Source organism: Artibeus jamaicensis, unplaced genomic scaffold, assembly GCF_021234435.1.
Source record: "Artibeus jamaicensis isolate MK-2021 breed Jamaican fruit bat unplaced genomic scaffold, CSHL_Jam_final scaffold_833, whole genome shotgun sequence".
Taxonomy (NCBI): Eukaryota; Metazoa; Chordata; class Mammalia; order Chiroptera; family Phyllostomidae; genus Artibeus; species Artibeus jamaicensis.
The window spans coordinates 5,171,952-5,187,448 of record NW_026522056.1 but is presented as its reverse complement, the minus strand read 5'-3'; the positions used below and the strand labels follow the sequence as shown (position 1 = coordinate 5,187,448).

At 44.9% G+C, this 15,497-nt stretch overlaps 1 protein-coding gene and 1 pseudogene across 6 annotated transcripts in view; both read right to left on the bottom strand.

Moving 5' to 3' along the window:
- Positions 1-333: 333 nt before the first annotated feature.
- SLC20A2 (solute carrier family 20 member 2) overlaps positions 334-15,497 on the bottom strand; it is a 102,579-nt gene continuing 87,415 nt past the window's right edge. For all 6 annotated transcript variants that reach the window (XM_053660041.1, XM_053660040.1, XM_053660042.1 and 3 more), the window contains 3 exons: positions 9,271-9,456; positions 8,098-8,182; positions 334-1,855 (listed from right to left, as the gene is read on the bottom strand). In XM_053660041.1, the coding sequence (XP_053516016.1) occupies positions 1,691-1,855; positions 8,098-8,182; positions 9,271-9,456 (436 nt within the window). In that variant the 3' untranslated portion in view covers positions 334-1,690. The remainder of the gene's footprint in view (positions 1,856-8,097; positions 8,183-9,270; positions 9,457-15,497) is intronic.
- On the bottom strand, positions 9,784-14,803 carry LOC119047136 (60S ribosomal protein L21-like; annotated as a pseudogene).

The window sequence follows — 15,497 nt, the reverse complement described above, 5'->3', positions numbered from 1 at the left end:
TTTAAGCCAAGAAGAAAGGATGTGCATTTTCCTGCCAGGTCCTCTGCCCTGCAGTCAGGCCGGCTTTAGAATGAGAAACCCTTCATCAGGTCATTCATTACTGGAGGAACAATGTGTGTGTGTGTTAACAGTGGGGATTTCTGGGTGTTCAGCCGTGACAGTCATTCTTTCCTTCTCTTGCTCATGCACATTTTCTGCACAAACATATAATAGTAGTCAAATAAGGGAAAGGTTATCTGAAAAACAGAGGTAACCAAATTATATAGCTTTTATGACTGTGGAAACCCTGGACAAAAAAACATTGATATTTAGAAAAAAACTTCAGAGGCAAACTTGAGGGAATTTTTTATTATAAATTTAATATGGTTGATTAATGAAAAATCACAATGAAGTACCGAGAAAATGTCTGTCAATATAAAAATTTTAGCAGCATTTCCATAGTTTCAGGCTCTAACATTAGTCATACTTCTCCCTCCCACTATAAGAATCCGCTGGGACTACAGTAGAGCATCAAGATGTTCAGCTTAGTAAAGGCCTCAAGGAACTCCTCAAATCCAGTGTGTTGTCTGATATTTCAGCCTCCCCCACGCCGAATTTCTAGAGTGTCAAAGGACTCGCCTCAGAGTTTGAGACAAGAATTCCTTTCTTCCGATGGCAGGGGAGAACAGGAGTGAAAGTTAGAACTGGACTTGAGATGTAGTGCTTGGTGACGTGTCCTTAACATCTGTACATTCTCTACACTGGCGACAGTGAATGGCCACTGCGAGGCTGACCAACATCTGGCATGTGGCACCAGTGGCGGGGGCCAGTGGGCTGGGGGATCAGAGGTGGGACTCCCCCCTGATGGGGGCTGGTGCCTCGCCACACCTACTGCTCCGGGCAGGCCAGAGCGTGGTGGTCTTGCTACAGCCCAGGTAATGGCAGGATCAGTGAGGAAGGGAGACAAACGATATGAAAATATAATACTGGCAAACTATTCCCCTGCTTCTTTGGTACTTTCCAAAATTCTCTGATCAAAAAAGTATAAGGGAAGCGCACACCATTAAAAAATTACAGTTTTAAGTATTTACAGAAGCAATTATAATATATTACAAACCAATACACAGTATATGAACAGACTCCTCAGTGAAAGCACTTGTGAACTCTGGTTCCAGTATTACTCAACAGCACTCCGACATGCGCACAACCCTCCCGGATTTGTACCATCCACCCTGTATTTCAGTCATCGTACAGTAAGTTAGATGGGAAGAACAGCATTTCCAAACTAGGCTTTCCTTTTAAAAGGTTCTCAAAATTTGCCACTGAAATCACTATGTACAATGATTTGTTGAATATTGCATTCTAGGCAATTACCTCCACTCCCATTTTGAATATATTTGAAATAATGATACCTATTCTATGTATACAGTATATATATATATTTAATATATAAGTAACTGCACCACGTTATATCACCACAATACCAGTTTAATGCACATTACTATGTACAGTAGTTAAGTTAGCTCTGGAGGATGCCTCTACTGCCTAGGTGAGCAGTGTGGTTTGGAGCCACCTGAAGGAGCATGGAGAAGCTGGTGAGAAAGAGCCCGTGCATGGGCGGGATGCGTGGACGTGCGTGACGTGCGGGCACATGCCTCCCACACGTCCCCACGCCAGACTATCCCTTGTTTGCTGGTTGGAAGGGGACACATCACACGTAGGGGAGGACCCCATACATGAGGAGAGCCATGACAGCAGCGCTGAACAACCCAGCCACGGGGACGGTCACGAACCAGGCCACGAAGATGTTCCGGAAGAGGTGCCAGTCCACGGCCTTGCGGGAGCGGATCCAGCCCACGGCCACCACAGAGCCCACCTGCAGGAGCACAGACGTTTAAAGTAAGGAGAGGCCCCCAGACTGTGAGGCACAACACAAAGTCTACATCAAACCAGTGTGAACTGGATCATCTTCAAATTACATTATAAAGTTACCAATTCCCTTAAATTTGCTAAAAGTTTCTGAAATCATTTAGATTTTAGGTATAATTGCTTCAGGACAATTCAGTATACAGATCTGATGCACTTTCCCACCTATATATTCCTCTCTGAGTGGAACTTTGACCAGTTAAATGTTTCCTCTGCCCTCTGTACCTTATAAACTGTGATTGCCCCTGTTTTAAATACTCCCCATGTCGGATATTGCTTACTACAGTATGTGAACCTGCTTGATTACATAATGAAGCGGCAATTATGTACCCTTCTCTTAGAATAATAGCATCATAACACGTGGGAGCTGGGGAAGACCTTTGAGACTATGAGACCAGGTGCTCGTGTTCCAGAGGACAGAACCGAGCCCTCGATGGCTCAGGGGCACCAGCAGACACTGTGAACCACAGCAGACTGAGGACTAGGACTCAGGCCTCGACTTTAAACTGGGTTTCTCCACTTTCTCAAACTGCCTTGCAGTCCTTGCACTTGAGTTAATTTAAAAAAATAAAATAAAATGGAGCATGAACATTACTGAATCTAAACTGTCAAGCCTCACAGAATCATGACAGAGATACTTGAAAATTAGAATATTAATACTAATTCAATTTTTCTATAAATGAACTTTCACTTCATTTTATGGTTTGTTGAAAGTCTAAAAAGGAAAAGAAAAAGACACTTTAAGTGTCCTAAAAATCCGAAGAAAGTGCAGTGTCTGTAATGCCTCCCACCTCACTCAGGCTCTGGGGCAGCTCCGAGATTAGCAGGGCGGTGGCCGCTCTTGCAGAAGAGCCCCGTGAGGACGCCTGTGGCTGACGCCTGCAGCCTGCAGAACTGGCCGTGGCCCGTGAGGCGCAAACAGCACCCGGGTCTGACCACGGAACAAATAAAACCCAACACTTTAAACTGTTCGTGGAAGCAAACGGGGACGCCAAAAACACAGCATATCTAAAGGCAGTTAGTAAATCTGACATTTTGTTGGCCCTCTAGCTTCTGAGATTCAACTCGTCCCGTTACTCGCTGTCTCCCCAGAACTGACCCCAGCAGTGCGCCTCGGCTGCTCTGCAGGACCGCAGTCAAGGGGAGCGCGCTCCAGCTTCCGTTCCACCCACTCCCCCTCCCTTTCCCAGAGCACTCTCCCCATTAGCATTTTATTTATTTTGTAATTATATTTTCTCTATTGCTATTTATCCCCCTCATACCCTGTTCTACTTCCACTCACCCCTCTATCCCAGGACACTTTTTTAAAGCATAAAGGTAATAAAATAATATTAGGGCAAGTTTATGTAATAGGAGATATGGGTAACTACCCAGAACCCAACTACTGTCATATTTATCTGTTCCTTTTCAGTATTTTTAATAAAAACAAGAACACCTTCACTTGTAAACAGTGGGGCATGCTGCCGTGTCCTTTCTGTGAACAGTGCAGGGCGTCTTCCCGCAGCCACTACGATCAGCACGTAAAGGCACACGCGTGTTAGGTGGGCGCGCCTTCACTACTCATCCGACCATTTCCACCCTGCTTCCTATTTCCCCCCATTAGAAAGTCATTTCATGACCAACATTCACTCATGTAGCTTATATTTAGGCTTTTAAAAATGTGCCTTGAAATGGATTACTTGTTAAAAGGGGCATTTTAAAAACACCTTGAAATAACATGAAACTTAGGGAAAGCTGCAGGAACTTCCATACACCCTTTACCAAAATTCACTGATTCTTAACATTTTGCCCCAGTCTATAAAGAAACATATTCATACCATTAAAATACACTGCCTCTCATCAAACCGCTCTTGCACTCTGCTAAAGACCTAGCACCCTGATCTTTACTCCAGCGCCTCACCCACAGTCTCTCTTCAGGAAGACCTGTTTGTTCCCTCGTCCATTCTAGGGCCTAGTACCGGCTGCCAAATAGCTTTACAAACAGATGTAAAGAAAGACACAAGGTCATCCACAGTCTTTCCTTTTTAGATCATTTTATGTTCTTGCCGATTTAACCTACCAAATTAACTTAAGATTCATTTTGTAAAGTTGTAAAAAGTAAATTCGGTTGGCGCTGTATTTGAGGAGAACGGACATTTCCCAGCCAATACCAACACGTCCCTCACAACGCTGTTCCCCCAGTGTCCCCCCCCCCCCCAGGAAGCTGAGTGTTTCCAGCCTAAGGCCATCATCAGGCACGAACAGCAACAGAGTTACTGAGAAGTAGGGGGACAAGAGGACAAAATTAGAAAATTAGAAATATAATCCTAAAACTTTAAGTCAGTCGTGTTTCCTGTAAGCTATTCCAAATCCAAAGGCAGGCTGAGTAACCACCTGCATCTATCATCGATAGGAACAATGTGGTTAATTCCTGGAAGGGAACGGTCCCAAACCAGCCCGACACGGAATTAGGACGTTTTGGATAACGCCACTCTGACGTCCTATTAAAGAGTTCACAGAGGACCATCTGTATCAAATACTGGTACACTTCGAAGGAAACAGGAGTAAATGACGTCTACCCAGATACATTTAAAAACCTCATTGTACACAATAGTTTCCACCTTTCTTTCCTGCCAAGTTCCCAACATTTCCCCACCTTCTAACGGAAACTATTGCTGCCAGTGCCTAACAAGTAGGTGGGAGAGGAAGCAGAGAGGCGGAGAAATCAAATGCAGGGCCTAATTATCTGGAAAACCTGATGGGATTGTTAGGCTTTTATGTGGACATCGACAATCTGAATGTTTCCAGATTCCCAGCTTCGCTCACATGGGGCCTCATCCCTACTGCCATCCCATGCCTCCCACATCTGCCAGGCGGGGGCTGCTGAGAGCAGACGGAACTCCAGGAGCAACAGTGTCTTACAGGGGGATGGCACCTGTGAACTCTTCTTAGCACTCCTGTCGTCTGGACTTGGAGGAGCGTCTTTGTCCACTGACCGCTCCTGAGAGCCAGGGCCCCGGGCCTCTCACTGCCACAGTAACTAGCTCTGGGCTTTGTCCAGAGGCCCATGATCAGTGACACTGGACAAACGGACTGGAATCCAAGCTGAGCTCTGTCTTGAGCCTCGTTGATGGATGACGCCCACTGTGATCCATGTCAAGGTAACTTGTTTCAGTGCCAACAAGCGTTTTAACACTCGTCTGCAGCTCTACAGACACAAACCTATCACGTGATTCGTGCAGCTTCTAGGGCAGTGATAACGCACTGACTCACCAAGGTCCCGCACAAATGGATATAAATCTTTGGTACCACCTCCTTATTTTAGTGAGAATAAAAATATTGGGGGAATGACAGTCAAAGATAACTACCTAAGAATGTAATTTTATAGGCATTTTATACTTCTCATTTTTATCATATTGCATTATAGAATGTAGTTTTATTAGCAAAATTAGCAGGCTTGGTCATAACACTTCACCCTATAGAGCAGTATAAGTTAGCTTATGGATATAGTTTGGTAAGTAACAATAACAACATAGAAAGATCAAACTTGGGCTGTTTTTTCCAGAGATCTTTCAACTGGTATAAAAATGTTTGCCTTCATCCTGGCTGGTGTGGCTCAGTGGACAGAGCACCGGCCTGCGAACCAAAGGGTCACCGGTTCAATTCCCAGATCAGGGCACATACCTGGGTTGGGGGCCAGGTCCCCAGATGGGGGCGTGTGAGAGGCAACCACACACTGATGTTTCTCTCCCTCTCTTTTTCCATTTTTTCCCCTCTTTAAAAAAATAAATAAATAAACCCTTAAAAAAAAAGTTTTCCTTCACTAGACTTCCTCAAGTGCAGGGTTAATCATTAAAAAGACAGTGTAATGCTTATTTTCAAGCAGCCCCAAAGACTATTTATGCCTACAAAAAAGTTCAAGCCCCATTTCCTGGGGAAAGAATATATTTGGTTACATGCATTTCCTCTGGGCTCCCACACGACAGTGAAGCAAAGCCGAGGTGGAGTGTGGGGGGAGATGCTTGCTGTTCATTCCACATGGTGGTGTTCGACGTGCTGCAGTGAACACGTGCTCTTTTGCAATTTTTAAATAACCGCAGCTAGAAAAGTCAGGACAGCTGGAGTACGGCAGGGGACAGCACCTGCCTGTCCTTGCCTCCCTCCTCTGTACTGGAGAGGTGGGGGGCAGTGCGCCCGAGAGCAGGCGTCGGGCTGCACGTGTCCACATGCTGGACAAGTGGCTTAACCCCTCACACTTCAGCGTCCTCGTTGGTAACACAGGCGTACGTTAGCACTCGCCTCCAAAGGTCTGGGGGAAGACTGGGCAGTTAGTTATTCACAGTGCATCTAAACGGTGCCCAGCAGGGTGCCTGCCCACGCATCTTAGTTGCGACTGATTACCGCAATTATGATTATGATGACCAGGAGGTACAGAGTGTGAGGTGACGGTCTGATGGCTCTATCACATGCTAAATGCATGACCTTGGGAAAGCCACTGAACGCGGGGAGCCTCCGTTTTCTTATCTGTGAATTGGGAACGTCAAGACCAACTTCAAAGGGTGGCCATGGGGACTAAATGACATTTTGCACATACAGGGGTGGGCAAAAGGAGGCTTACAGATGTGAGCACATGAAGCAGAGTTTATTTTGTATTACTTATTTACTATCTATTGTATTATTTATTTGTATCTTTATCTTCTTATTGTTATTATTTCACATCCTTACTTACGATGTATCTTTTAAGTAACGATGGCTGGTAATTTACCTACTTTTGCCCATCCCTGTATAAAGCACTAAACACAGTGCCTGGCACACTCAGTATAGACGCAGTCAGTGGAAGTAAATTTTACAGTGAAATTTGCGGAAGCTGAAGTTACTCTATATTCGTTAGCAAAACAGAAGGAAAGGAAAACAAAACAAAATGAAAACTGTTCCCGGGAGGCTGATTCTCCGTGCTGCAGCGCTCCAGTTTGCTCAGCTGGCCCACTGAAAGTACTCCCACGAACCTGCCTGGTCATTCATGTTTGCTTAAGAACACACTTGATTGGAGTTTTTAATTGTGTGTAAATGTAGATGGTGGTTGGTCACTGGTGCTTAAAACAGTACCTCACACACAGTAGGTACAAAGGAGTTTTACTTTAAAAAAAAAGAAATCTATTTTTGAAAGAGGGGAAGGAGGGAGAGAGAGAAACATCAATGGGTGGCTGCCTCTCACACGCCCCTGACTGGGGACCCGGGCATGTGCCCTGACTGGGCATCGAAGTGGCGACCCTTTAGTTCACAGGCCAGCACTCAGTCCACTGAGCCACACCAGCCAAGGCCTAAGGAAGTTTTCTTGAATGATACAAGCGAAAAAATAAAAATCAAAATCTGCAGGTGACTTTTGCTTTGTTGAAGTTAGGGAATATTTTTGTCTATAGGTGACCCATCAGAGATGTTTCAGAGTTTTCCAGACCTGGGTTATCAGACCTGGGCTCTAGTCCTGGCTCCACCGTGAGTGACCATGGATAAACTGCCTGATACCCATGAAGCGTGAGTCCTCTTCATTACCTTTAAGGTTTCTTACAGCTCCAACATTCCACCCTACAGCAAGGAATTCCCTCTCGCATGGCCCTGAGGTTTAAAGCCCCCGGCAGAGGGCAGCACTGCACATTAACCCTCATTTGGGTTCACTCGAAGGCAGTGCCGTCACTCTGACCGTCATATAAGGAAAAAGAACTGAGACGACTGCGTATTACAATTCCGTCGAGATGGTTCTGCTCATCTCTAGATCCACTGTCAACTCCCAGGCCCTTGCAATGGGTTGAACTGAGTGGCATGCCCCATTTGAGCCTACGAATATGATTAACACACACATGACTTCAACGCACAATCCACGTGGAAACAATGACAGAGAAACAGGACACATGGAAAGAGTGAAGCACATACCGAAGGAGGGAAAGCACTGCCAGGCATGTGTGAAAACACCATGTCCACACGACCGCAGGCGTGGTCGCACTGTGAGTGGCGAGGGCCAGGGCGAGGGGGACCATCCGAGAAGAGCAAACACCCCCACGTCCAACAATGTGTGACTGAGCACTCCCAGCAAACCGGGAGGGGATGTTTTTTCATAAACAACAACACACAGAGTGCGACAAGCTCTTCCCAGAGTCACTGGGTGACGGTGGACCAGTCCCAGCTGCTTGAAGGAAGGACCACACGGCAGGGGCCTACCTTGCAGTGCGTGGTGCTGACGGGAAGCCCCACGTTGGAGGCGATCACCACCGTGAACGCGGAGGCCAGTTCGATGGTGAAGCCGCTGTGGGGGAGACAGGAGACACATCACAGGCGCCCTTTGTATCGGCCCCGCAGACACCCCAGGGCTGCCGAAGTCTCCCCGGAACCTCCTTTCAATCAACTGTCGGCCTCTGGCAGGGCCAGATGACACAAACAGAACAAGAAACGGCTGTACAATGACAACGATTCACACCAAGGCTCGGCACTGCACTGTTTACAGCCCCAAAGAGCCTTATTTTTCTGGAATGTTTTCAAAACCCACACACTGTTGTAAGTGGGTCAGAAATTCCTGCTGTGTAAAAAATGGTCACTTGTCATTTTTAAACTGGCATACAAAAAACTATACTCTCATTTGAAAAATGTGTTCTTAATACCAAAAAGTGAATTTTCTCAGATTACTAATTTTTCATGAAGTCAATTTTATAAACGAATTATTAAAATTAATATCATAAGGGAAAAGATTTCTTACGATAGGTAGTTTCAACTTTTCATTGTATCCTTCTAAAATTCTCCTGTGAGTTTGTTATTTAACCCCCAATCTACCTAAAGATTAGAAAAAAGGACAACAGGAGTACGCAGACCCTCTGAGCGGGACCCTGCCTCAGAGAGCAGCGGCTGCTGCAAGGGGAAGGGAGTGCCAAGGAGCCCCAGAGGGGTGGCGGGTGAGAGCTGCTTCCCTCCACTAGGTGGAGCTGGTGTGGCAGAGAATTTTCGGGAAAGGCACTTGCTCCCCACTTGCTCTCAGGAGCACACGCTGGGCAAGACCACCAGTGGGAGAAGATGGGGGGCTGCCAGGTGGTTCTTTTTCTCTTCCCTTCTGTTCTGCTTCAGCTTTTCCTTCCTGCTATGTTCCCACCCCTCTAGTTTTATCTCGCTTATCTCAGTGCCACAGTGGACAGGGCCCAAGAGTGCCTGAGGGAGGGCGATGATGGGTGGCCTGCGAAGGTGGGGTTTGCTTACCCTCCGCCCCTCCCCACTGCGACTCCCAGCTGCAGAGTGGCTGTGCTGAGGGGCCGGGCATACCAGCAGCATGAGAGGGCTCAGACTTATCGACTGTGCACGGCCTCCAAGGGCCAGCCCTGCCAGTCCAGCCTGCAGCCCCTGGCTTACCTGGATGGCGTGATTGGAGTGAGGTCCTTCCCCATGGTCTGGATCACTCTTCTTCCCCAAACCCAGAGCCCTGTGCAAATCCCGACTCCTCCGTAAAACAGCAGCCAGACAGGCGTAGCTGCTTCTTGCAGGACTGCACCTTGTTCGTAAATCAGCCACAAAGCTACCAGGGGACCGATGGCATTACTGGGAGAATGAATAAAGTAGATGAGTTACACAAACGCTGTACGGACAGACAAACGGCACACTGTACACAAGACTTCTCAGTCTTGAGAACAGCCCTTCTCACTGTGGTTGTGGCTTGCCTATATAATCTAGTGGTAATAAAACAGCTTTATTAATTTTTTCATTGTGGTAAAAAACAGAAAACTTACCATTTTAGCCACTCTTAAGTGTGCGGTTCAGCAGCGTCAAGTACATTCACATTATTGTAAAACAGTAGTACTCCAGAACATCTTCATTCTGTGAATCTATGACCCTACAGCCATTAAACGATAACTCCCTTTGCCCCCTGCCCCCTGCCCCTGGAAACCACCATCTTGCTCTCTGTTGCTATGAACTTGATCACTCCAGGTACCTCATATAAGTGGAATTACACAGTATCTGTCTTTTGAGACTGGCTTATTTCATGTAGTGTGATGTTTTCAAGACTCATCTGCATTGTAGCATGAGTTAGAATTTCCTCCCTTACTTTAAGACTAAATATGCCACTGTGAGGACACACCACACCTTCTTTATCCACGGACAGGCACGTACTGACAGATGGTCCACCTCTTGGCTACTGTGAATAATGTCACAATAAACAAACATCTCTGAGACCCTGCTTTCTAACCAGAAGTGGGGTCGCCAGATCTTAAGGTAGATGGACCCTGCAACCCTGGTGCATCAGGATGTCATTCTAACCAACTGAGCTCCCCGGCCAGGGCCTATAGTAGCCACCTTGATATGCAAGGGACTTATTATGCTAGATTTTTAGAGATACTGTGCTGAAAAATCACAAGAAGTGGACACACAAACCAGGTTCTTTTTACTCCTTCCCCCCACCTCTATTTCTTTCCACTTCCACTGCCAGCACTGCTACTAAGATTAGCTACCAGTTACGGCCGCCATGTTGGGCCCCACACTGTTGGACCACAAACGCTGCTAATCACTAGTCTTCACACCCACCCTGCGAACTAGGTGCTGTCACTCCCACTTCACTGACGAAGAACTGACTCTTAAGTCACATCACCAGCAGGAGGCAGGATCAGGGCATGAGCTTGGGAGTGACGCAGGAGCTCATGACCTTTCCCCAAGCCTGCTACCGTATGTCCTTTCTGGGGAGAAGCTACAGCTCTCTTTTTTCTCCAAATTTGTAATTAAGGCCTTATTCCTTTAGAGCAATTTAAGGTTCACAACAAAACTGAAGTGAAGGTGCAGAGACTTCCCATATAATCCCTGCTCCCAGCCATCACAGCCTCCCTCATTATCAACATCCCCAGGATGGGAAGAAGTGACAACTTGACAGGACTGAGTCTTCCTCACCTTGAACATGAAAAATATCTCCATTCATTTAGTTTTTCTTCAATTTCATTCATCAGTTTGGCAGTTTTCCCCATGTAGATAGATCCTTACATATTTTGTTAGATGTATAACTAAGTATTTCATTTTGAGGGATGCTAATATAAATAATATTGTGTTTTATTTTTTATTTATTCCTTTCAGGACACAGAGTTTCCTTTACATGTTTTTTTTTTTTTTTTTGTGGGGAAGGAAACTACACTTCGATTCAATTAACAGAAACATTTTTAACAGTGCAGAGTCTTTCCTTTTTTTACGCTTATCTCGCTATGATTTCAACAAGAACAGGTTCTAGCAGCTCGGGCTCCTTGCCACGGGTTCTCACACAGTGGTGTTCTGGGTGGAGCAGGCTGGTGCTTCAGCTGAACCCAGGTACCCTTCTTTGTGGCTTCCTTCTCTGTCTGATCATTTTCCTTTACATATTTCAGGCAGCTATCTTGGTTCTTAGAGTGTTTAATATGCTCAACATGTACATTAATTCTCATGGCAAGAATCTTGCCCTTGCTTGTTGACAACAGTGCCTGTTGCATGCTGGGTGACACTGCGGGCTCTTCCAGTTTTGCCACTATAACATTTGTGGGACACTCCTTTTTTTAAATGGATTTTTCCAATATCATTTAGTCCTCTTATACCTCCCCCACCCACCAGGGGGCACTCCTTTTTGAACAGTGCCCCTTCCCCCAATGTCTACAATATCATCTTTCTTGTAGATCTGCATGTATGTGGGTGGCCAAAGGAACAATTCCACATTTTCCAAAGGCCTAAAGAACATAATGGGTGCCTCTCCCCTTTTCCTTTGTGTTAGTCATTTTGGTGAATCACTGAAAGATGGCAGTTGCAGCCAAAAAGCAGCAGTATTGTGTTTTAAATTTCAAATTCCATCTGTTCACTGTTGACATGTGCAGAAGTGATTTTTCTATATTAACCTTATATCCTGCAATCTTGTTATAATTGCTTGTTAGTTCCACAAAAAGTTTTTGTTGATTCTTTCAGATCTCTACATAGATAATCATGTCATCTGTGAACAAAGACAGTTTTATTTCTTCCTTCCTGATCAGTGTATTTTTTTATTTCCTTTTCTTGTCCTATTGCATTAGCTAGAACTTCAGTTAAGGTGCTGAAAAGGAGTGATAAAAAGGGACATCCCTGACTTGCTGATCTTAGTGGGCAAGCCAAGTTTCTCATCATTAAATATGTTAGTTGCAGGTTTTTTTAAGATATTCTTTATCAAGTTGAGGATGTTCCCCTCTATGCCTAGTTTACTGAAGGTTTATTTTTTTTAATCATAAATAGGTGGTAGATTTTGTTAAATGCTTTTTAAAAATTGACTGACATGATCATGTGACTCCTGTTTTACATTTGATGGATTACATTAATTGAATTTAGTATGTTGAACCAGCCTTGCATACCTGGGATACATTTCACTTGGTTATGCTATATAATTATTTTATACTCTGTTGGATTCACTTTTCTAATACTCCGTTGAGGATTTTTACATCTACGTGCATGAGAGATACTGTTCTGTAGTTTTCTTTTCCTCTAGTATCTTTGTCTAGTTTCAGTAATAGGATAGCATTGGCCTTGTAATTGTATAAGTTAGGAAACTGAGTTAGGAAGGATTCTCTGTGCTTCTGTCCACTGCATGAGATCACAGGGAATTGGTATATTGTCCTGGATTCATAAGCAAACCCTGGTGCTTTCTGTTTTGGAAGACTATTAACTATCGATTCAATTTCTTTAACAGATATAGGCTTATTCAGATGGTCTATTTCTTCTTGTGTGAGTTTTGAGGTTGTTTAATGCAAGGAATTGGTCCAATGTCATCTTCATCATCAAATGTGTGGGCTTAGGGTACTGCTTTATCTTGTTAATGTCCACAGGATCTAGAGTGATGCCTCTTCTTCCATTCCTGTCACTAGTAACTTGTGGGCTCGCTCTCTTGTTTCTCATTTAGCCTGGTCAGAAGCTTATCAACTTCACTGATCTTAAAAAAATCTTTGGTTTCATTGATTTTCTCTATAGATTTCCTGATTTCAATTTCATTGATTTCTGCTCTTACTATTTATTTTATTCTTCTTACTTTGGATTTGATTTGTTCCTTTTTTCCTAGTTTCCTAGAATGAATATTTAGATTATGGGTTTTTTAAAATTCTTTCCTAATAAATGTATTTAATGCTATACACTGTCCTCCAAGCCTATTTTGCTGTATCCCACAAATATGTTTTTATTTCCATTTAGTTTAAAATATTCAAAAATTTCTCTCAATATTTCTTCTTTGATCCATGTGTTATTTACATGTGTGTTATGTAATCGCCACAGATTTGCAATTTTCCAATTATCTTTCTTTCTTGGTTTGTAGCTTAATTTCATTGTGGTCTGACAGCAGACACTGTATTCGTTCTATTCTTTTCAGTGTATTCAGGTGTGTTTTATGGTCTGGTTTGCTGAATGTTTCATGCAAGCTTGAGGAGAATGTGAATTCTCCTGTTGTTGAACTCTATAAAAGTAAGTAGTATACAGTTGACTGATGGTGTTGTTGAGTTCAACTATATCCTTACTGATTTCCTGTCTGCTGGATCTGTCCCTGTCTGCTCTGTCCAAAATTAATACAGTTAGCTACTTCTGCTTTTGTTTGATTAGTGTTAGCCTATTTTCCTCCTTCCACTTACTTTTAACCTGCATGTGTCTTTAAAATGCGCTTCTTTTAGGCAACATATAGTTAGGTCTTGTTTTTTGATCCAGTCTGACAATCTCTGTCTTTTAACTGGTACATTTAAACTGACATTCACAGTGATTTTGACATACCTGGATTAATATCTATCATGTTTATTACTGTTTTCTATTTGTTACCCTTGTTCTTTGTTCTGTTTTGTCTTAACTGAATATTTTTCATTATTCCATCTTCTCTCCTTTCTTAGTGTATCAGGTGTTCTTCTTTGTAACTGTTTCTAGCCCTGGGTCCCCCTGGAGTCTTTGAACCCTCAGAGTTGTCTCCACTGTGCCTGTGGGAATTCCTGTGAGCGCTCAGGTTTTCCCGTGCACACTGGTTCCCACAGCAGCCCCCACTCAGGAGCCTCTCCTCTGTGACTCTCTGCATTTGAATGTGTCTCCGAACTTGGGGGCCGGGGTTTGCCCTGTGTCCTCCTCGCTCTTCTGGGTCCAAAAAAATGGTTGTTGATTCTTCGGTCTGTCCAGGTTTTCACCTGGTTTTAGGATGGGGCAGCAACTCCCAAGCTCTTCATGTGCAGAACCAGGCACGGGCTCCGAATGGCCTCTGCAGCCCAGTCCCCTCCTCTTGCCCCAGTCTGGGCTCCCGCGGACAGAGTGTGGGGGGAGAGGGACAGGAATGGGCTCTGAGCCCGCTTCTCTCTGGCTGTGTCATCCCCGGGCAAGCACTGCCCCATTTCTGAGATTCCAAGTCCCTGTCTTTGACGGACACCACCGATAACCTCTGATCCCCGGAGAAGGATCAGAGTGAGTTACAAACGGCTTCGCTCTCCCGTGTGAGGGACGAGTGCAAGCCCCTCCTCGCTGTCCCAGCACTAGTCCCAGAACACTGCTGCTGTCAGACCGCATCCCTACTCGAAAGCCTCAAAACCAGCCCCAAACTGTACGCAAGTGCTCTCAACTCTGGTCAGCCGTGGGAGTTCCCACCTAAACTCTCCTTTGGCCTTGAAATACTGTTTTGGGGTGGTTTCTTACTTTTCCATCGGTACGCATTTCTATCTCCCTAACTGGAATCTAACTCCTGAAGGACAGGGACCCGATTCCTAACACTTCCTCAGTACCAGGCCTTCAATAAAGAATGCCTGACAAAGAGGATGAGGAAGTGGGTGGGTCTGGGGACAGGCGTCAAAAAATTAAAGCAGGGCCAAACTCGGCACCTTAAAGAAAACAACACGGCAAGACCCGTCTAATACTGAGCAGAACAAAAGATGTCCAGGCCTCTTGTCTGGTGGAAAGGCTCCGTGAAAAAAGACCAGAATGCACTCGGCACTCGCATGCGGACAGGCAGTGTGCAGAAACCCACAGCTGAAAGCGGGCTGTCATATAACTGGGCAACAAAAAAGGCAACAACAGCATGTTTTCCTGATTTGGACAGAAATTCTGGCCCTGCATAAAACTTATAATAATAGTGAAAATGTATAGAAACTGACTATAGAAGGAACACTGTCCTAAGCACATTTATAAAGCATCTCACTTAATCCTCATGAAAGCCCTATGAGGTTGGTATTAATTTTACCCCCATTTTACAGACTGGGATACCGAGGCTTTGGAAAAACCAAGTGACTTGTCACTAACTAGGAAAGACAGTAGGGGCTCTCTATATATCCGTACGTATTTCCTACACGTTCCAGGACTCCATGACCTGCTAGCCATACAGTCTACAGTCTCCCTCTGTGGTCTCACAGCTCTTCCTAGAATACACCAGACACATTCCTGCCTCAGGCCTTGGCACCTGCTGTTCCCTCTTCTGGAAATGCTTTTCCTGCAGATGCTCACATGGCCGGCTCCCTTCACCCTTTCAGGTCTCACTTAGCGAGTCCTGACCCGAGCAGCCTATCTAACAGTGTAGTCTCCAGCAGTTCCAGTCCCCTTCCAGTTTATTTTCCCCTTGAACATTTATCACTGTCTAGCCTATCACATGTGCTACTTCATTTCTCTGT